Consider the following 22,791-nt stretch of genomic DNA (forward strand, 5'->3'; position numbering starts at 1 on the left):
AATAAAATGTCACATTAGTTGCACTTGTGTCCTTTTACTTGACATATTGTAGGTAATTCTACCAACAAGACTACATTTAGCGGTCACCTTACAACACGTGACCTTGTTATGATGACTTAGGTAGGTACTCCAGGATCTGTCAAACACAGCTTATATTCTACCCAAGCTAATGTATCTAATGTATCTAATGTATCTTAAATTCCTTCCAAATTTTATTAATTATAAATGAATCCAATTTGTATAATCCAAAAGAAAAATTCATATTACTTACCAAACAGGTAGATAAATTGAAGCAAAATAAGTCCCCGGCCCCGATGAATTGTTTTCAGGAGTGGAAGGTGGCTATTGTTATTCCTATATTTAAATTAGGGGATAAGTCCATTGCATCAAATTACCGCCCAGTAAGGCTGACATCTATTGTAGGCAATTTATTAGAATCATTTTTAGCTGATATTATTAGAAGTCACCTTGAAGAGTATAATTTGATTAATGAACCTCAGCATGGATTCACGAGAGGTCGATCCTGCTTGAAAAATTTACTGACGTTCTTCAATAAAACATTTGAGGCAGTACACAGTGATAAAGAATATGACTGTATTAATGTTGGTAGAATTACCGACAATATGTTAGGTAAAAGGAGACAAGTGCAATGTGACATTTTATTGTGGCAACGTTTCGCTCTCCAGGAGCTTTATTAAGATGTTACAAACAATTTATGGACACAGAGACTATATATAGGCTTAGAATGAGGTGTAATACTAGTGATAACAGTAGTAGTAGTAAGGGCATAAACCTTGGAAATAAATACCGACAAGTTGGTTTAGAAAAACACGTGAGCAAACACTAGGACATATTAAGCAGCTCATAGGGTTGCCAAGTGGTGATGTTGCCACGAATACTCGCCATAAACACATCATCTATCAAAGACCTCACTACAAAACGCAGCCCCACACCTCTAACTTCCACAGTAGGCGTCTACACCATCCCCTGTGGATTCTGTTTCAAGAAACAGGCAGAGATCTTGCGGTCCGCCTGAACGAGCATCGCAATGCCAGTAACAGAAACGATTTAAGGTACGCCTGTATCCTCCACAGAGACTCCATGGGGCATTTGATGAACTGGGATGAGGCACAACTCGTTGTGACTGAACCAGACCTTAGACGCCGACGATGTCAAGAAGCCTCGCTAATCGCCGTCACCTACACAATAGAACGTAACACTGGAAACCACAAAATTTCTAAAACATTAGCATACATGATAGTCAACCAGGCAAAGCACCAACTACCCAGCAACACAGGAGTCACATGATCTCATCATCAACCCTCCCTCACCCCAATATGGCACATATATACTGTCTTTCAACTTCTGTATGTTAGAAGTGATCAAGGTCACAGGACCTTGTTTGTTTACATGTTTTTTTTCTAAACCAGTAGTAGTAATATTAGTTGTAGTAGTAATAGAATATGGTAAAACAATCAACTTGCACATAAGTAAAAACTTATAAAAATAGGGGGGTCAAACATTTGTGCTAGTGGTTGGATTTGAGAGTCTGATTCGGTGTTCGTACTCTGTTATGTTCTTGTGTAGTATTAGCAGCAGAGACTGTGTGATGGCAGGGTTTATGGTTTTGAGGAGGATTTTTACTAAAACTTCAGAGACGATGAAGCTGCCTTTATCTTGCTTGATTGTGTTAGAAAAAGCGATTAATGGTGATTCAAGGCAATTAGGTTCTCTGATCAGTAGTCAGGCGTCGTTGAATTTCATGAGGTGACTGGTGGAATTCCGGTGTTGTAAGCAGGCGTTGTTCAAGTTTTTCCTCCTAGATGTGTTAATGTGTTCATTGAGATGTGTTTCGAGGTTTCTTGCTGTTTCATCTACATATATTCTGTTGCAGCCTTCACATGGTATAGTGTAAACTCCCGCATTGACTGGTTCGTGGTCGTTTGATTTTGTCCTGGTTCAGTCCCTTATGGAAGTGTTGGATGCGATGGCGTCTCTAGTGTTAGTTTATGCCAGCACCTTAGAAACATTGCATTGTTATATTCTTACATAAGAACATAAGAAAGGAGGAACACTGCAGAAGGCCTGTTTTTAAATCCAACCCACTAACAAAATATTTGCCCAACCCACTTTCAGTGCTACCCTAACAATACAAGAACATAAAAACATAAGAAGAAACACTGCAGCAGGCCCTCTGGCCCATGCAAGGCAGGTCCAATTCTCCTACCGGCTTAAGCCAATGCCTTAATCTAGTTAAGTCAGGGCACGTTCCCTTTACGAAGGAGCACGGCATCTGACCTTGTATTTATCCTCGTATTTATCATGTATTTATCCAACCTATTTTTAAAACTACACAAAGTCTTAGCGTCTATGACGGTACTTGGGAGTTTGTTCCACTCATCCACAACTCTATTTCCAAACCAGTGCTTTCCTATATCCTTCCTGAATCTGAATTTTTTCAACTTAAAACCATTGCTGCGAGTCCTGTCTATGTCAAATACCATTCGTCTCCATTCACTCCTATCTAACACGCTCACGCACACTTGCTGGAAGTTCAAGCCCCTCGCCCACAAAACCTCCTTTACCCCCTCCCTCCAACCTTTTCGAGGACGACCCCTACCCCGCCTTCCTTCCCCTACAGATTTATACGCTCTCCATGTCATTCTACTTTGATCCATTTTCTCTAAATGACCAAACCACCTCAACAACCCCTCTTCAGCCCTCTGACAAATACTTTTATTAACTTCACACTTCCTAATTTCCACACTCCGAATTCTCTGAATAATATTTACACCACACATTGCCCCTTAGACAGGACATCTCCACTGACTCCAACCGTCTCCTCGCTGCAGCATTTACAACCCAAGTTTCACACCCATATAAGTGTGTTGGTACCATTATACTTTCATACATTCCCTTCTTTACCTCCATAGACAACTTTTTTATCTCCACATATACCTCAATGCACCGCTCACCCAACCATGTCAATGAATAGATATAGTTTCCTTTTAGTAGGCTATACAAGAAAAAAGGTTACTAGCCCATTGTTCCCGGCATTTTAGTTGACTTTTACAATACGCATGGCTTACAGAGGAAAGATTCTTATCCACTTCCCCATGGATATAAAAGGAAAAGTAATAAGAACAAGAACTATTAAGAAAAAATTAAAGAAAACTCAGGTGAGTGTGTATACATAAATATGAAGTTTGAGACACTTATGCAACATATGGGAATCTTTATTTAGGAAATGTTTCGCCACACAGTGGCTTCATCAGTCCCCTACAAAGCAGAAAGGTGTAAGGAGAGGAGAAGTTTGAGGTAATCAGTCCCTCAGCCTGGAGTCGATGTGTTCAGTCCATCAATCTTGTAGAATGTACAGCACAGGGCCGTAGACGTGGCATATATACTGTAGTGAGGTGAGGCGAAGCTGCACTTTCTACAAGATTGATGGACTGAACACATCGACTTCAGGCTGAGGGACTGATTACCTCAAACTTCTCCTCTCCTTACACCTTTCTGGTTTGTATTGGACTGATGAAGCCACTGTGTGGCGAAGCGTTTCCTAAATAAAGATTCCCATATGCTGCATAAGCGTCTCAATCTTCAACTTGTCGGTTTTCAAAACCATTCTTCACATACAAAAATATGTACTTGTATATGTAGTGTGACCTAAGTGTAAGTAGAAGTAGCAAGACGTACCTGAAATCTTGCATGTTTATGAGACAGACAAAAGACACCAGCAATCCTACCATCACGTAAAACAATTACAGGCTTTCGATTTACACTCAATTGGCAGGACGGTAGTACCTCCCTGGGTGGTTGCTGTCTTCCAACCTACTACCTTGGGCACTCGACTAGACCCACAGGCCATTCTGATTGGTGTTACTCTTCGCCTAGCCGCCCCCATCCTCAACGAACATAGGTGTATTTGCGGCAGGGCGACAGCTGATCAATTCGGACTTCATGGTCTCGTGTGCCACACAGCAGAAGGAAAGTATGCCAGGCATGAGGAGGTCAATGACATCATAAAGAGAAGCCTCGCCACAGCCCGTTGCCCAGCTCAACAGGAACCCCAAGTACAGAGGTCTGATGGAAGTCAAAAGCGTCCTGATGGAGCCACTATGCTACCATGGAAGGATGGAAAGCAGATTGCCTGGGACTACACCTGTGCTGCCACATTGGCAGACACCTACTTGCCATACTCAGTAGTGGAAGGGGGTGGCGCTGCCAGCCACAGGGAGACCCAGAAGATCCGCAAATATGAAGACCTTCCCCCTTGCTATAACTTCATCCCAATAGGGTCGGAGACCCTCGGAGCATGGAGCAAGTGTGCTCTAAAGTTCCTCAAAGAGCTGGGTGAAAAGCTCATCATAGAAACCAAGGACCACAGGGCGACCAGCTTCCTCTTTCAGAGACTCAGTGTTGCAATCCAGATAGGAAATACCTGCAGCATTCTGGGCACGCCGCCCACCGCCGTGGAGCTGGACGAAGTATTCGAGACGTAGCTCTGAGTTACCTATGTTGTTTTACTTTCTATTGTATCTTTGTGAATGTTTTGTCAATGTATTTTGTCTTTAAATAAAATATATATTAAATATAGGGGTGGCAGGAGAAAATTCTCAAACAGCTTCAGAGAGAACCTTGAGTTTTCCCTGAAGCAAGTTTATTCTTTTCTCTGAGGATGAGGGTCCCCAGGACAGTATATATATATATATATATATATATATATATATATACATATATATATATATATATATATATATATATATATATATATATATATATATATATATATATATATATATGTATGTATGTATGTATATATATATATATATATATATATATATATATATATATATATATATATATATATATATATATATATATATATATATATATATATATATATATATATATATATATATATATATATATATATATATATATATATATATTTATATATATATATATATATATATATATGTGTGTGTGTGTGTGTGTGTACTCACCTATTTGTACTCACCTATTTGTGGTTGCAGGGGTCGAGTCCTAGCTCCTGGCCCCGCCTCTTCACCGGTTGCTACTAGACCCTCTCTCTCCCCGCTCCATGAGCTTTATCAAACCTCGTCTTAAAACTGTGTATGGTTCCTGCCTCCACTACGTCTTTTTCTAGGCTATTCCACTGCCTTACAACTCTATGACTGAAGAAATACTTCCTACTATCTCTCTGACTCATTTGTGTCTTCAACTTCCAATTGTGGCCTCTTGTTTCTGTGTCCCCTCCCTGGAACATCCTGTCCTTGTCCACCTTGTCTATTCCACGCAGTATTTTATATGTCGTTATCATGTCTCCCCTGACCCTCCTGTCCTCCAGTGTCGTCAGGCCGATTTCCCTTAATCTTTCTTCATAGGACATTCCCCTTAGCTCTGGAACTAACCTTGTTGCAAACCTTTGTACTTTCTCTAGTTTCTTGACGTGCTTTATCAAGTGCGGGTTCCAAACAGGTGCTGCATACTCCAGTATGGGCCTGACATACACGGTGTACAGTGTCTTGAATGATTCCTTACTAAGGTGTCGGAATGCTGTTCTCAGGTTTGCCAGGCGCCCATATGCTGCAGCAGTTATCTGATTGATGTGTGCTTCCGGAGACATGCTCGGTGTTATACTCACCCCAAGATCTTTCTCCTTGAGTGAGGTTTGCAGTCTTTGGCCACCTAGCCTATACTCTGTCTGTGGTCTTCTGTGCCCTTCCCCTATCTTCATGACTTTGCATTTGGCAGGATTAAATTCGAGAAGCCATTTGCTGGACCAGGTGTCCAGTCTGTCCAGGTCTCTTTGAAGTCCTGCCTGGTCCTCATCAGATTTAATTCTCCTCATTAACTTCACATCATCTGCAAACAGGGACACTTCTGAGTCTAACCCTTCCGTCATGTCGTTCACATATACCAAAAATAGCACTGGTCCTAGGACCGACCCCTGTGGGACCCCGCTCGTCACAGGTGCCCACTGTGATACATCATTACGTACCATGACTCGTTGTTGCCTCCCTGTCAGGTATTCTCTGATCCATTGCAGTGCCCTTCCTGTTATATGCGCCTGATGCTCTAGCTTCTGCACTAATCTCTTGTGAGGAACTGTGTCAAAGGCCTTCTTGCAGTCCAAGAAGATGCAATCAACCCACCCCTCTCTCTCTTGTCTTACTTCTGTTATTTTATCATAAAACTCCAGAAGGTTTGTGACACAGGATTTGCCTTCCGTGAATCCGTGCTGGTTGGCATTTATACTCCTGTTCCGTTCCAGGTGCTCCACCACTCTCCTCCTGATAATCTTCTCCATAATTTTGCATACTATACACGTCAATGACACAGGTCTATAGTTTAGTGCCTCTTTTCTGTCTCCTTTTTTGAAAATGGGAACTACATTTGCTGTCTTCCATACCTCAGGTAGTTGCCCAGTTTCCAGGGATGTGTTGAAGATTGTGGTAAGTGGTACGCACAACATATCTGCTCCCTCTCTAAGGACCCATGGAGAGATGTTGTCCGGTCCCATTGCCTTTGAGGTATCGATGTCCCTTAGCAGTTTCTTCACCTCCTCCTCATCTGTATGTATGTCGTCCAACACTTGTTGGTGTATTCCTTGTTGGTGTCCCCATCTGGTCTGTCCCCCCAGAGTCCTTCCTGTCTCTACTGTAAATACTTCCTTAAATCTCGTGTTGAGCTCCTCACATACCTCTTGATCGTTTCTTGTGAGTTCCCCACCTTCTTTCCTCAGCCTTATCACCTGGTCCTTGACTGTTGTCTTCTTCCTAATGTGGCTATACAGCAGTTTCGGGTCAGATTTGACTTTCGATGCTATGTCGTTTTCATACTGTCTCTGGGCCTCCCTCCTTATCTGCGCATACTCGTTTCTGGCTCTTCTACTAATCTCCTTGTTTTCCTGGGTCCTATGCCTCCTGTACCTTTTCCATTCTCTGTTGCACTTAGCTTTTGCCTCCCTACACCTTCGGGTAAACCAAGGACTCGTCTTGGTCTTCCTATTATTTCTGTTTCCCTTGGGAACAAAACTTTCCTCTGCCTCCTTGCAATTTGTGTGTGTGTGTGTGTGTGTGTGTGTGTGTGTGTGTGTGTGTGTGTGTGTGTGTGTGTGTGTGTGTGTGTGTGTGTGTGTGTGTGTGTGTGTGTGTGTGCATAAGTAGAGAGTGTTTAGCCTTCGCAGAAACAAGCGAAATATTCACAAACACTATTCTAAGGCCGAAGGAGACTCCAGCCTAAGACCCTCATACTAGTAATGCAGTAGTCTACTCACCATACCACAATATTTTGGTTCACCGCACTCTAAGGCGTTGGATCAAAGCAGCCAGCATCCAGGAAAGTGGCTTTGATTTGTATCTCATCCCCAGCATGCATCGACCAACGAAACAGTTTTAAGATGCTTACACGTTGCAGAAACAAGTGAAATATTGTGAATATATCGCTTTAGAGGATGTTGCATTGCCTGGGGAGTCTTTTGCTTTCTTAGGGAGTGACTTCCGTGTGCAGATTTGGGACTAGCCCCTCTCTAGGATTGTCTAAGTTTATATTATCATTCTCGTCTGCAAGGGATTTCAACATTTCTCATTAATTTAAGGTTCTTTATCGTACATATCCGTGCCTTGAAAGTGCCCTGTATATTTCCAGGTCTCCCATTTCGCCTGCCTTGAAAGGGGTCGTTAGTGTATAGCAATATTTCGGCCTAGAGAGAGCAAGTGATTTGAAGAGAATCATCATGGGCTGGGCATTTCTAGTTTTGAAGGTTCTCGTTGTCCATTCTATCATTTTCCTAGCAGATGAGGTATATACAGTGTTGTAATCTTTGATAGTGAGATTCTCTGACATTATCACTCCCAGGTCCTTCACATTAGTTTATCGCCCTATTATGTGGTTGGAATTTGTTTTATACTCCTATCGAGTTTTTATTACCTCGAGTTTTCCATAGCGGATTAATTGAAATTTGCCTTCATTGAACTTCATATTGTTATCTGTGGGTGATTTAAAGATTTGGTTCATGTCCGCCTGGAGATTTGCAGTGTCTTCAGTGGATGACACTGTCATGTAGTTGTGGTATCATCAACAAAGGAGAACACTGTGCTGTGGCTTACATCTATCTATGTCAGATGTGAGGATGAGGAACAGGATGGGAGTGAGTTCTGTACTATATGGAACAGAGCTTTTCACTGTAGCTGCCTCTGACTTGACTCTGTTTACTGTTGCTCTTGGTATTCTATTTTTCAGGAAGTTATAAATTTATCTACCCACTTTTCCTGTTATTTCTTTAACGCGCATTAAGTGCGCTATTACACTATGATCACATTTGCCGAAGACTGTCGCAGTCTTTGTATACTACATCTGCATTTTGTTTGCCCTCCAGAACATCCAAGACCTTGTCATAGTGGTCCAGTAGTTGTGAGTGGCAGGAGCGACCTGCTCTAAACCCATGCTGCCCTGATGGGTATCTAAGTGGTTGAAGATCTTGCTTCTTAGAACACTTTCAAAGATTTTTATGATTTGCGATGTTAGTGGTATCGGTCTGTAATTTTTTTGCAGTTCCTTTACTACCACCTTTGTTGAGTGGGACTATGTGTGACGTCTTAAACCACTCATGTACTGATGCCCTGTAGCTGAATGGTTTAATTAAGGTATCAGGTTGGGAGGTAGCTACACTCTAAGAGAGCTACCCATCTGAGTTCGAATCTTGCAGGTTATGATATTTCTTTGCATATACCAGAATATATTAATAATATTTCAAACAAATACAAATATTTAACAACAAATACAAAATTTCTCGGTGACTTTATTCTATTTCACTTTCACAGAAAATATTAATGCAGAGTCGGAGGAAATTTCAGCTCACAAACATGAGAGAGCGCGCCATTTTTGTGCATATGTGGGCTAGCGGGATGTCACTCCGTAACGTCGCTAGAGCGACCGGCGTCAGCGTGTCTACCGTCTACAGATGGGTTCACCGCTGGGTAAAGGAAGGCAACATCAACACAAGATCTTGCACACACGGCCAATTTAAAGCAAATACAATGTGTGATAGAGTGGCTGTTTCTGTGAATGCCTCAGGATTTTCTACGATGTCATTGAATTATATGCATTCTTCACCATTCATTAGCATGCATAAATTCCCTACTTTACCAAGTGCTTACACATAATGATAGTTAACACAAACCTTGACCAATGTTGCACCATGGTATTTCGAATGAGGAAAACTAAATCTCGTCATTAATTTAAAGAATACAATTGTTTCAACAACAGTTTCAAAGCTTGTCGAAACTTTTGTATAATTTATTTCCGAAAATCAACAACTTAGTGTTCGTCTTATTGCTTCTCAAACACAACATAGCCTATTATTTTCTCACTTTTTTCTGAATTTTAACAGGGACTTAATTACAGTCACGTAATATTTTCTACTTACACAGTCACAGCATTTTGAGAAAGTGAGGCGTTTTAAACGACAAAGACGTGCATGACAGTAGCGTCAGGAAGTAACGACAGCATTTATCAACGTTTTAAACGACAAAAACGTGCATGACAGTAGCGTCAGGAAACAACGACAACATTTATCAACGTTTTAAATAACAAAGACGTGCATGACAGTAGCGTCAGGGAACAACGACAACATTTATCAACGTTTTAAATGACAAAGACGTGCATGACAGTAGTGTCAGGAAACAACGACAACATTTATCAACGTTTTAAACGACAAAGACGTGCATGACAGTAGCGTCAGGAAACAACGACAACATTTATCAACGTTTTAAACGACAAAGACGTGCATGACAGTAGCGTCAGGAAGTAACGACAACATTTATCAACGTTTTAAATGACAAAGACGTGCATGACAGTAGCGTCAGGAAGTAACGACAGCATTTATCAACGTTTTAAACGACAAAGACGTGCATGACAGTAGCGTCAGGAAACAACGACAACATTTATCAACGTTTTAAACGACAAAGACGTGCATGACAGTAGCGTCAGGAAACAACGACAACATTTATCAACGTTTTAAACGACAAAGACGTGCATGACAGTAGCGTCAGGAAACAACGACAACATTTATCAACGTTTTAAACGACAAAGACGTGCATGACAGTAGCGTCAGGAAACAACGACAACATTTATCAACTATCTGACATCTTTTCTGCATTTGAGTTTAATCAGCCGCTGCTTCATCAAGATAGTAAATCATTTAGTTAGATATATATTGTGAATATTTTTCATTAAATTCAGTTAGCTACCTTAATATAAGCTACTGTAACCTAGGCAGAGAATATGATTCTATATAACATCTGGGTAAACCAGTGTCTCTGAAGTCAACGTTAATTTTCGCACACTTTATTAATCGTATTATGTGGCAGGTTATACCTTAAAGTTTTGAGGTGGTCAGTCCCTCAGTCTGGAGAAGAGCATTGTTCCATAGTATGAAACAATATTGTTTCATACTATGGAACAATGCTCTTCTCCAGACTGAGGGACTGACCACCTCAAAACTTTAAGGGTGATGGACTGATTACATCGTCTTCAAGTATCTTCTGCTTCTATCAACTTTTCTGTACTTGACTGAAGAAGCCTACTGTGTAGGCGAAACGTTTCATAATAAAGATACCTAACTGTTGCATATGTGTCTTACCTAACAACAGGTTATACCTAGAATTAAACGATACATCTTCGTCCAGCAGTAACATGTACAATGTCTCAACAGCTGTTCACCTTAAACTATTTGCAACAAAATCTCACCAATGATTGCTTTTAACATAATAATAAAATAATTAAGTACATCTTGAAAAATCAAGTATGTAAGAGACATGATCTTAGTATAATTTCCAATATTTTTTAAGTCATCAGATTAAATAAACTACTCAAAAATATTGTTGCTTCAATATCTTGAATTTGTTTCCTCATATATGATGTGTTTCTGTGTCAAAAATTGGAATTTTAAAACAAATTACCATCACGAATATTTAAAATTAAATGGAATCCAAAATAATGAATTCATCAGAAACTTGAATTCTTTTATGATATCTAGACCTATTGCAGGACAAAATTAATTACATTTTTTTTCAAAATTGCTGCAGAAATCAAATATACTTTTAATATGTACACCTTCAAAAATCTTCTCACTAATACATGTATGATTCTCACAGTTTTTAAAAACATATGATAAAAAAATGTTTGTGTTATATTTTAAATCAAATGATTAAGACTGAATTACATTATTTAAAGACTTGAGTTATGAATATAAATGTCTGTTAAATTATTTATTATATAAATGTAATAAATATACTGACAGTAATACAGTAATACATCTTAACAATTATATAACAATCATCTTAGTAATTATATAACTATCATATTATCAGTAATATAGCAGTCATTTTAATAACAATGTAATATATATTTTAGTTATGTAACAATCATCTCAATAATAATTTAACAAATATCAAAGTAATAATGTAATACATAATTTAACATCTCTATAATATTACATCTATTTAACTAGTAAAGCAGAAAAAATCTTAGTATTAATAATGTTACAGAGCCAATGCTCACTCTACTCTGGTTGTAGAGCCAATGCTCACACTACTCTGGTTGTAGAGCCAATGCTCACACTACTCTGGTTGTAGAGCCAATGCTCACACTACTCTGGTTGTAGAGCCAATGCTCACACTACTCTGGTTGTAGAGCCAATGCTCACACTACTCTGGTTGTAGAGCCAATGCTCACACTACTCTGGTTGTAGAGCCAATGCTCACACTACTCTGGTTGTAGAGCCAATGCTCACACTACTCTGGTTGTAGAGCCAATGCTCACACTACTCTGGTTGCAGAGCCAATGCTCACACTACTCTGGTTGCAGAGCCAATGCTCACACTACTCTGGTTGTAGAGCCAATGCTCACACTACTCTGGTTGTAGAGCCAATGCTCACACTACTCTGGTTGCAGAGCCAATGCTCACACTACTCTGGTCAATAAGTTGACAAATTAGACACATGTGCAACACTTGGGTATCTTTGATGAGGAAACGTTTCCCCACACAGTGGCTTCATCAGTTAATACAAAAAAGAATGGTGAAGAACAGGAGGAGTTTGAGGTAATCAGTCCCTCAGCCTTGATCTAATTTATTAACTTGTCAGTTGATCTACAATAAAGGCAGCGATTTGGTGGAGACTCACTGATACTTCACCCCAATTACGTGATGTTATAATGACCATTTTATATTTTTCACTTCTCAACATTTCTAAACTTAAGTTATCTCATATATTTTAATTTTCCAGCAATCTGTTAAATTATTTTTATTGAATTTGGCTGTTTAGAATGAAGGAGACATTAAATTTCTCTCATAAGAACGCTGGAAATATCCATCTAATTTGATTACCTAAATACACTTGTATTTTCTCAAGAACATCTTGTTTCTATGTCAATATCTTTTAAGTGAAGAGAAAATTCATTTTTTTCCACGGCAATTTTGAAAATCTAATTATTGTCCCTTCAAAATCAGCAACACTGTACTCGAAATAGTTGAAGAAAACTTTCAGTGAGAAATGTACTGATAGAAGAAAGTTCTTTTCAAGCATAACATTATCAGTTTGTCAAGTACCACATAGTGAACATTTATCAACCTCTAAACTTCCATCTACAAAATGAGCTTCAAAAGCGAAAATTTGAGATTTTGATTAAGGCGATGAAGCTTTTGATAACTGACCATGTTCAAAGCAAAGGTCTTAATCTCTCATTTAGGAGTTAAATTTACTGGAAAAAAAATCATGAAATTTTAGAACTTTCAACATATTTGGGTAATTATCTGTGTTAGTGATTTCAAATAAATTTATTTTTGACGGTGTGAGTAAGTTTGACATCTAATCATTGACACCTCAACACAATATCTAAAAGCAAATTATCCCAACAGTGCAAAAAATCTTCAGTAAGTTTCTGTGGGTCACATAAGTCATATAAAGGTGATAGTGAAACATGTAAGTCTTTACTGAACAGATCAACTGCAACAAACTCCAGTGTTAGGTATGTGGAGACGTCTTGATTCCTGCCTCCACTCTAATGTGGTTCAACTAGGGTTCCTGCCTCCACTCTAATGTGGTTCAACTAGGGTTCCTGCCTCCACTCTAATGTGGTTCAACTAGGGTTCCTGCCTCCACTCTAATGTGGTTTAACTAAGATTCCTGCCTCCACTCTAATGTGGTTTAACTATACGTTTTTGCTTATTCTGTCTATAGGAGAGTAGGGATGATAGCCAGCGGAATTAATTTTTGGTTCGCACACTGTCAGAATAATATTCTAGTCCAAACCGAGAAAATATAGCTGCTACCACCTCAGATATATCTGGGGGTTTTTAAGCAATTATTCTTCGCCAGGCGAAACGTCTTCATATAAAGATACCCAGATGTTGCACATTTTGCCAGAATTGTGTGTACCATATATGTACAACTTGTCAGACACTGTGCTATCATGGAATCTTGATACAGAGGACATCTACAATACTTTCTTTCTTACTACTGGTCCATTCCTTGGATATAACCTATTTCCGCTTGAGATTCCCGCCTGCCAGTGACAATGCCTGCGTCAGCTGCGCGGCCTTCACCTGTCGTCAGTATATAAGCGCCAACCTCCATGACTGTGCTGCAGTTCCTTCAAGACTACGGTGCTGTTCACCAGCTCATAGGCTGAAGGACTGATTACCTCATCTTTTGTTTACAGTTCTTCACATTATATCCTTGTATTGTACTGATAAAGCCACTGGATGGGGAAAAGTCTACAAATAAAGATTCCCAGATGTTGCACATGTGTCTAATTCTTCATTTGTTTACTTATTTACACACACATAAGCTTACAAATACATGAATTGTGTTTGCTTTCAGCAGTGAGGCAAAGATGAAAATGATCCCGTTAGCTGGGAAGTTTCTATTTGCTGCAATTGTTTGTGTGGAGTTTGTACAAACATCACAAGTGCTTGGTAGGTAAACAGTGTTTTTGTTAACTGAAACAGCCCAAATATGGTAATATTTCAGATTCTACATTAATTTAATATTCCTGGCTTTCTCTTATTATATATTATTAACGTTGAAACTCTACTAGCAAGTGTATAATTAATCAGTTCTGGCAACCTAGATACTGACAAAAACAGCAAGGAAATTTATTTGTCATCATAAGATTTAATAACTACATTGATGCTTTCTATTTAAATTTACTTCAGTAAAATTTTGCATCTAAACAATTATTTATTTAATAATACAAGTTATATTATAATTTTTTAATTGAGGATTAGGTATATTTCCTCTCTTGTTAATCATATTCTTATTCTAACTTTTTTGAATTATTTTTAATATTTTCTCATAGTTGTTTTTTATTCTCTCACTATTTCTAGACTTTTCTTATTGTTACCTTATGTCTCAAAAGTTGTCGTAAATATTTCTCGTAAACAATTAAATAATTAAAGGAGCTTTTAGACTCTGGATCACCTTAACTATGTCAGTCATGCTAAATCATGTTACAATCTTCAGAAGAATCCTGTTTAACAACCCCCGAAGGTTTTAACATTTAGATAGGAATGTTTGATGGTGCAATGCTTCGACTGGTGACTTAACTGCTCACTGCATAACTTAACTGCTCACTGCATAACTTAACTGCTCACTGCATAACTTAACTGCTCACTGCATAACTTAACTGCTCACTGCATAACTTAACTGCTCACTGCATAACTTAACTGCTCACTGCATAACTTAACCTTAAAATGGATCGCAATTTAAGACTTATTAAGGCGGACTATTCTAATGTAATATACCACCAAGTGGAATATATTAATAAAAAGTAATTATTTATTTAATGAATATGAATCGTTAGTTCCTTTTATTATGTACTTTTTGGACCAGATTAATAATTTTTTTAACAAGCAATTAAAGGTTCAATAGAAACGATTAACTAATTTTGAAGTTGTCGTGGTCAGCAACTCTCCCATAGTTACATTGGTTAGTTAAGACATAAACCAGGCAATTCAATCAAGCCTAATCATTACCACCGTAGGGTAGGCTGCAAATAATCTTTCGAAATGTTTAATCTTTAACAATGGTGGTGGATAAATAACGTGAATCTTATTGAATAACTTCATTGGTTGGATTAAAGGCGAATTTTTCCTTGAAAAGTATTAATGTTACAATGGTATTTACTAGGGTCCATGTCTCACATTATTACCAATCCTACCAGATGACAAGTGTACAAGTTTCCGATGCTACACCCTGAGAGTATTGCTCTTTACATAATTATGCTCTGTATAGTTGACTGAAAAATTTGTCTTTGATGGGAAGTACTATGAATAAAGCCAGACTTGTTGATTAACAAACTGTATTCTCTAGATTTATACACAATTTCTATGAAATTCATGGGAACTCAACTGTGGAATATACTGTATATATTTTCCAGAAATACAGTAGTTATATGTAAATAGATGGCCATACTGTATTTAATAAAATTTATGTTATCGAAACCTGGAAGCTGCGCCTGCGCAGAAGCACAGTCGCCATTGCTGTTTGAATTGAACAGAACGTTAGTGTTGGGAAGAATGTTTCGTGCTCTAGAGGTTAAAATTGGGTTGACACCTTTCAAATAGGAGGCGAAATTGTTGGATGTGCATTCCTGCATAAATTGAGTATCAGGCGACAGGACAGGACAACTCCAGGAACCTCAGATAAGGTGTCTAATTTATGTTTAAATTCTGGCCAGTAAATTTTTCATAAATGTAGGCAAAAGGGGGAATCCTATACATGACACATTAATCTCCAGTCAAATTGGTGAGTGATATTAAGATATATTTTCCTTCTGTTATGGAATTGTGAATATATATAAAACCATTTATTATTTTTAATATACAGTCCACAAATTTATATATTTACCAGTATTCCTGGTGATACATATTTCATTTGTAATTAATACGTCCAGAGCAACTTGTGGATATGACAGTGGTAGGTATCGAAGGGGGACATTTTTTGCGACCTATGTGTCCCAAATTCCTACTTGTCTAACTGATAAATAATAATTAAATGTGTTCATTTACTGTTATGTACATAATGATACATTCAGATAAATGCAATTTTCCACATCAACATCTTAATGATATCCCACATAGTTCTGCATTATGTGTAAGATATGTTGATGTCATTTCTCATTGGCGGAATGACAAAAAAGTGGATAGTTTCTTACACAGACTTAAAGTGTTGTCTGCCTTGATTAAGCTTCCACTTGACTTAAAAGGATACACCAACATCCACAATGTTTTAATTCGAAGAAAATATAGGAAATTTAAACTTGCAGTTCACAATAAAATCACTAAAGTAAATTCATATATTCATGATTATTTAGACAATAAAGAGAAAGAAGGTCAAGAGAAATTTTTTTTCTTACAATATTCCAGACAGCAACATATATCTTATTACTTGACTTCCTCGAAAAGGAAATAGGGAAGATTTTTTAAATTACTTACTGATTAAGATATTCCAAATATTTTGATAAGGTGACACTACTAACAACAAAGAAAATCAACAGGACTTAACCAATTAACCTAAAGAAACTGTCTCTTCAAGAAATATGCTTGTTATTCAGAAGCTTCTGCATCAACGGTTACCAAACTTTATTCACTCCATCACTGTCTTGCCAGAGGGATGTTTTACACTACAGTTATAAAACTGCAACATTAACACCCCTCCTTCAGAGTGCTGGCACTGTACTTCCCATCTCCAGGACTCAAGTCCGGCCTGCCGAATAGGTAAAACTGGTCAATTAGTGGGAACTCATTTAAAATTAGTCCTTTCTAAAAATTCCTCTTGCACATTTAAAGATATATTTATTTTCATTAATGTTAATATAAAAATTAATGATTTTGTACCAAAAAAACCTTAGGAAACTTTCCTAACCTTATTATAACAAGCGCAATTTAATTTAGCCTATTCCAGCTAAATATATCTTATACAAGTTTACAATAATTAATAGCAAACAAACACAACGAAATATATCTTTTTCGTTAGATTCAGAATGATTTTTTGCGAAATTATTGCATACACAAATTTTCCCTTTACCTATTCGGCAAGAGGTGCGTTGCTATTTAAGTCAAAATCGCAAATTTTACTTATTCGGCACGACATACTGTATATAGATACGTCGGCTTTCTCCCACCGAGGCAGGGTGACCCAAAAAAGAAATACTTTCACCTTCATTAAACACTTTCACCATCATTCACACCTAATCACTATTTTTGCAGAGGCTCTCAGATAGGACAGTTTAGATGTTCCTCCAAACAGCCAGCATTCCAGGCCGCTACTTTAAAGAGCAGACACTGTGAACGGTCTTGAATACACTGGAGGACCAACACACTACAGATGTAGTATACACAGAATTTGCAAAAGCCTTTGACCAGTGCGATCATTGTGTAATAGCACACAAAATGTATGAAAAAGGAATAACAGGAAAAGTGAGTAGATGGACCTATAACATAATAACAAATAGAATACAAAGAACAATAGCAAACAGTAAAACCAGAGGCGGCTACGTTGAAAAGCTTTGTTCCACAAGGTACAGTACTCTACAGCACCGCGTCCTCCTTTCCTGTCGATACCATAATTTACATGAATGTCATCCATTGAGGACACTGCAGATCTCCAAGCGGACAAATTTCAATTATGCCGGTATGGAAAAGAGAGGATATCAAAATTGGATCGAATTATAAAACAAATTCTATCCACACTCTGAAGTGTAAAACTAATGTGAAGGACCTTGGAATGATAATGTCAAAGAATCTCACTATCCAAGATCACAACAATGTCTCTACCACATCTCCAAGGAAAACATTAGAACGGATAATGAGAACCTTTAAAACTAGGGATGCCAAAGCAATAATGATTGTTTTCAAATCATTTGCTCTCTTCAGACTGGAGTGCAATAACGGCCTCTTTCAAGGCAGGAGAAAATTAGGACCTGAAGAATATGCAGAGAACTTGCACTGCATGTAAAAGTGTAATAAAGTACCTCATTTACTGAGAATGGTTAAAGTTTCTTGACCTGTACTCCCTGGATAGCAAGCGAAAAAGTTACCTCATAATAAACAATTGGAAAGTCCTAGATATATAAATCTGCACAAGGAAATCACTCCCACCGAAAGCAAAAAACTCGGCAGCCGTTGCAACATCACCCCCGTGAAAATCAGGGGTACCACGAGTACATTAATTGACAACACATTAAGTGTCAGGGGCCCAAGACCGTTCAACTGCCTCTAGGCATACAAAAGGTACATTACTGACAAACCCCTGGCTGTCTTCAAGAGGGAACTGGACAGACACCTAAAGTCAGTACCTGACTAGCTGGGCCGTGGTTCGTATGTCGGTTAACGTGCAGCCAGTAGTAACAACCTGGTTGATCAGGCCCTGATCCACCGCGAGGCCTGGTCATGGACCCGGCCGCGGGCTATAAAGTTATCAGGAAAGTGACGTGAATAAGAAGGGGTAAACTCAAAAAGGACCTTTTTTATCATCAGATTTTCCTGCAGTAGTGAAGGCTGGACTGACAACACAAGTGGTAAACACCGGACTGACAACCCAGATGATGGAGGCTGGCCTGACAAAACTGACAGTGAAGGCTAAGCTCACAACGCAAGTCATGAAAGCTGGGCTGACAACTCAGGTGGTGGAGGCTGTGCTGAGTTCGGCTTCACATGGCAGCTCCTCTGTTGCTTTGATCACTGATGGCACTGTCTCATCCTCCACTGTCGTCAAGGCAAGTGCTGAAGATTTTAAGAAAAATTAGTATAATTATACCGAATTATGATGATTTTAATTTATATAGAGGCAAATGTCTATTGTGGCATGCAATAGAGTGTATGTTACGTTCATTTGGCATAAGAGATAAGATCATACAAACACGAACTGCATTCTCTCTTTCATAATAGACCAATAGTTATTGCTGTACAGGTGTTAGGGCCCCAAAATCGTACCAATCATGGTAAGGAACTGACCTTCAGATGACATGATTTTATACCTTCATTCTGGTCTGGTGGACAGTCTCTCACTTGCTCTGGCTGATTACACATACTGGTCTTTTATGTATGAGTTTATGAACCAATAACAGTGAACAAACTAATCTTTCCTCTCTGTGTTATTACAGTACTTACTAATGTGATCTAGGCCTACATTTACAGTGTTTGCATCTTTGTAAATGTTAGTGGTGGGAATATTCATGAACATTTGTGTTTATAACTCTTCATTATTCCTTTACTGGTGACTTGTCTTCAGGCCAAGTACTACAAGTCATCTAATTGTACTTGTGTTCGTAATATGAGCACCAGTCGAAGACCATTTTCTTGTTTTAGTAAGTTTGTTTGCCCTCGTCTTGTATACTTTCCTGCTGTATGACGTGTCTGCTGCCTTACATTCTAGTTCTTGTTTTACTGCCTGTGTCTTGTTATTTTGTTTTAATGTTAGTTCGCTAATGTCACCGGTACATGTCAAATGTTTGTACATTCCAAACTCTTCCCAGATTATTTATGTAGAGCAACTGACGTATTTCTTGTTCTAATGACATTGACAGTCATCGGACTTCAGCTGTTGCACAGCTTTGTAAACTAATTCACTGTGAGCTAAGAGGTTATGATTCATTAAACATTTGGTTTATCTTCTACACGGGGAACTTGTTTTGGTCTCCATTCCCAACTCCGTTGTCTTTCTCATAATGGAAGTAATCACATTCCTTAAAGTTTGCCATATAATTCACCACTTGTAGGGGTAAACATCAGTTGATCAGGTTTGGCTCAGCGTCTGTCTACTTCGTTGGCATTCGAATTGGCAAAGTTTTTCTTTCGATAATTAAGAATATGTTAGAAAAAAAGGAGAGAAGACATTAGTGTCGAACCTGAATAATCATTTTAATGTATAAAAATCTTTATCGTTGGTATGTCGTATATTTGAATCAGATACTGAGCAATTTTTCGAATCGTTCAAAAATCAGGATCGAGCTCTACAGTGGCCAATCAAACACTTGTCTTCACTAGTTAAATGGGAAGGTTCCGGAATTAATTTCTAGATGGCGTAGTGTAGGCTATGGTGTTTTCAGTGCTATCTATCTATACCATATAGATATAGACGTGAGTTTCAGTTGAATAGCCATAAACCAGGACAAACTTGTGTAGATTTTGCTAGACAACAGTCCAAAATATAGTCAGAGGTACAAAGAAGGAGGAGTGTCAATTTTCAGATATGTGGTACAGCTGAATTCTTGGATAACTTCATTGATTCTCTAGTAACGACGTTCGTGTCTTCCTTATACTCTTTCTTGGAAAAATTAAAATTGAACGATGGATTTGAGGCTGATAGATATCTTTGTGAGAAAGCTCACCAGTTTCTTCCCAACAGTATTTTGATAACAAAGGGCATTGGGGAAAAAGTTCTGACGGCGGGATGAAAAATGAGGCCATGGGTGAGCCACAACATCCCTCTGAAGAACAGTCATAGGCAAGATAAAGAACTGTGACCATTCATCACATAAGTCATATACAACTATACTAGCAGAGACAAGACCTAAGGGGATGTGAGGTGGAAATATCGCCATAAGACCGCCCATCTAATCACACGCTGTTTCAAACCCAAGAGAGTCTTTATGAAGCCGTAAATTTTGGAACGCAGGTAAATCCAATAATCAGAAACCCATTGGAAATATTTCTATGGTAACATATACTTCCATTTCCAGAATGGGGTGGACGAGTGAATGGCCTCCCTAGTATAATATGGGAAAACTAGTTTAAAACAATTCAGTCCCTCCTGAAAAGATTAACAAGTCTCATGAAGGAACGGGGTACATCTTACTTTATATAATACCTTAATAAAAACATTCTTCTTGAAGCTTCTGGTGAATTATCTAAGAGGGTCCTTTGTTAGGTATTTATTTGATGCAAGTATTATAAAGCCTATTTGAAGAAAGAAGTTTTGGGAGAATTATCGATGCAATGAGGTAATCAATTTTTTTTCACGTTAATATTTAAGACCAATGTTTAAGGTCAGTCTTTACACAAAAGTCATCTTAAAGGTCCTCATTAAGTTCATATACCAAATGGAAATACCAAGAACTATTCAAAGTACCTAGGTTATTTTAAAGTCAAATTATTTAGTGAGGTTCTATGCTATCTTTACATTAATTTTTCTCATTAGTTAATCACCCTCAGTCACAAAGGTCCCTTAAAAGGGTCATTCAACCTCGAAGACAATAGGCATGTTTACTGCCTGATTTTTTCTACAGACTGAGATGATTCCTGCCTTTAGGGGTTTCTGCTGTGAGAATGTTCAAGAATCTACTGGGTACAGTCCTTTTGAGGAAATATTTGACAAAAGAACCTTAGCAGGTACTCCAAGAGGTGCCAGTGACACAAAACTAAGTAATGGCAAGATATCTAAACCCTTTTTCTTTAAAACAAGGGATAAAGTCAGACCTTGAACGCACTATTTAGTGGCCCAATGCAGGTGGTAGGGAAGATGTCTAACATTACCTATGTGGTATCTCCCTATTGACAAACCTGTGATAGGTAAAGCCTAATACATTAGTTGAAAAAATTTGGGAAACCTCATTGCCCCATTACAACCATATCTTCTGTTCTTAACGGATGTCGATGTTGTGTCTGACACACTGCAAAAATCCTTGGAGTCAAAGTATAACTGCTCGTGTCCGTCATTTTGGAAGCACAGATGGCTGATATTACAGGAAACCTATGCCGACATAGTTTTGGATCTTCTGAAAAAGTATAATATTTGGGGTGTCGTGATTTTGACGTGGGCATCACAATACCAGAGAAGCTGAAATTACTGCAAAATAAGATAAATTTCCTACGGGAGCGTAAGTTAGAAGAGTTTTTTTTAAGTCTGTGCAGTTTGCCTTGCATCCTCAGTAATTAACGAGACAGAGGACTTTGGATGTTTACTGACTGCTGGAAGATGAATGAAGTTTTGGTCCCAGATTCCTCCTCACTTTCACACATGGACGACACTGACAATTTCTTGGGTAAAGCCAAGTTCATTTCTACATTAGACCTCAGAGACTTATATCAAGAACCACTAACAGACATGACTAAGGAGATCTCAGCTTTTGCAGTTCAAGGGGGATAAATTTTCTCAAGAGGGGTAAATTTTCTTTCTTCATGTGCAAGGAACCTGTCACATTTAAAAAATTGATTCTTGTAGCAATAGAGGGATTAGTAGCCACTCAGTCATACCTAGATGAATTACTAGCTCCTGATAACTAGGACTCACGTATATTTCAGATATATTTTTGATAGGTTTATGAAGTTTCAACTTACTGTAACTCTCAATAAATCCGCATTTAGTCAGTCCTGTGTCACTTTTCTTGGATCTCTTAGTAGGGCAAGAAAAAGACAGCTGCATAACACAGCTAACACTATGACCACCTAGAATTACAAAGTTGCCTTGATATAAAATCTCGTGAATTATTCCTGACGATGGAACATTTATATCACGAGATTATTCAAGTACATTTTTCTTACAGTTGACTATCTTCAAATGGGAGTTTATGAAGCTCTTCATCAAGTATATAGGGAGGGATCTTTATATCTTGAAGCTACTTCCAGCCAAACCTAAGCCACATCAATGGGAATACTCTACTATAAAGGAAGATACCTTAGCTGTGGCTATGGTGCTGGAACACTTTGACATCTATGTATCATCATCTCCGTGTTCAGTGATTACAACCCGTTGACTT

At 38.3% G+C, this 22,791-nt stretch overlaps 1 protein-coding gene across 1 annotated transcript in view; it reads left to right on the forward strand.

Annotated features, from left to right (window-relative positions):
* Positions 1-1,101: 1,101 nt before the first annotated feature.
* Positions 1,102-22,791, forward strand: part of LOC128702064 (probable glutamate receptor) — a 90,853-nt gene continuing 69,163 nt past the window's right edge. The window contains exons 1-3 of the mRNA XM_070101507.1: positions 1,102-1,213; positions 18,572-18,591; positions 18,718-18,810. Coding sequence (XP_069957608.1) covers positions 1,102-1,213; positions 18,572-18,591; positions 18,718-18,810 — 225 coding nt within the window. The remainder of the gene's footprint in view (positions 1,214-18,571; positions 18,592-18,717; positions 18,811-22,791) is intronic.

The sequence above is a fragment of the Cherax quadricarinatus genome, chromosome 77 (genome assembly GCF_038502225.1).
Source record: "Cherax quadricarinatus isolate ZL_2023a chromosome 77, ASM3850222v1, whole genome shotgun sequence".
In the NCBI taxonomy this organism is placed as follows: domain Eukaryota; kingdom Metazoa; phylum Arthropoda; class Malacostraca; order Decapoda; family Parastacidae; genus Cherax; species Cherax quadricarinatus.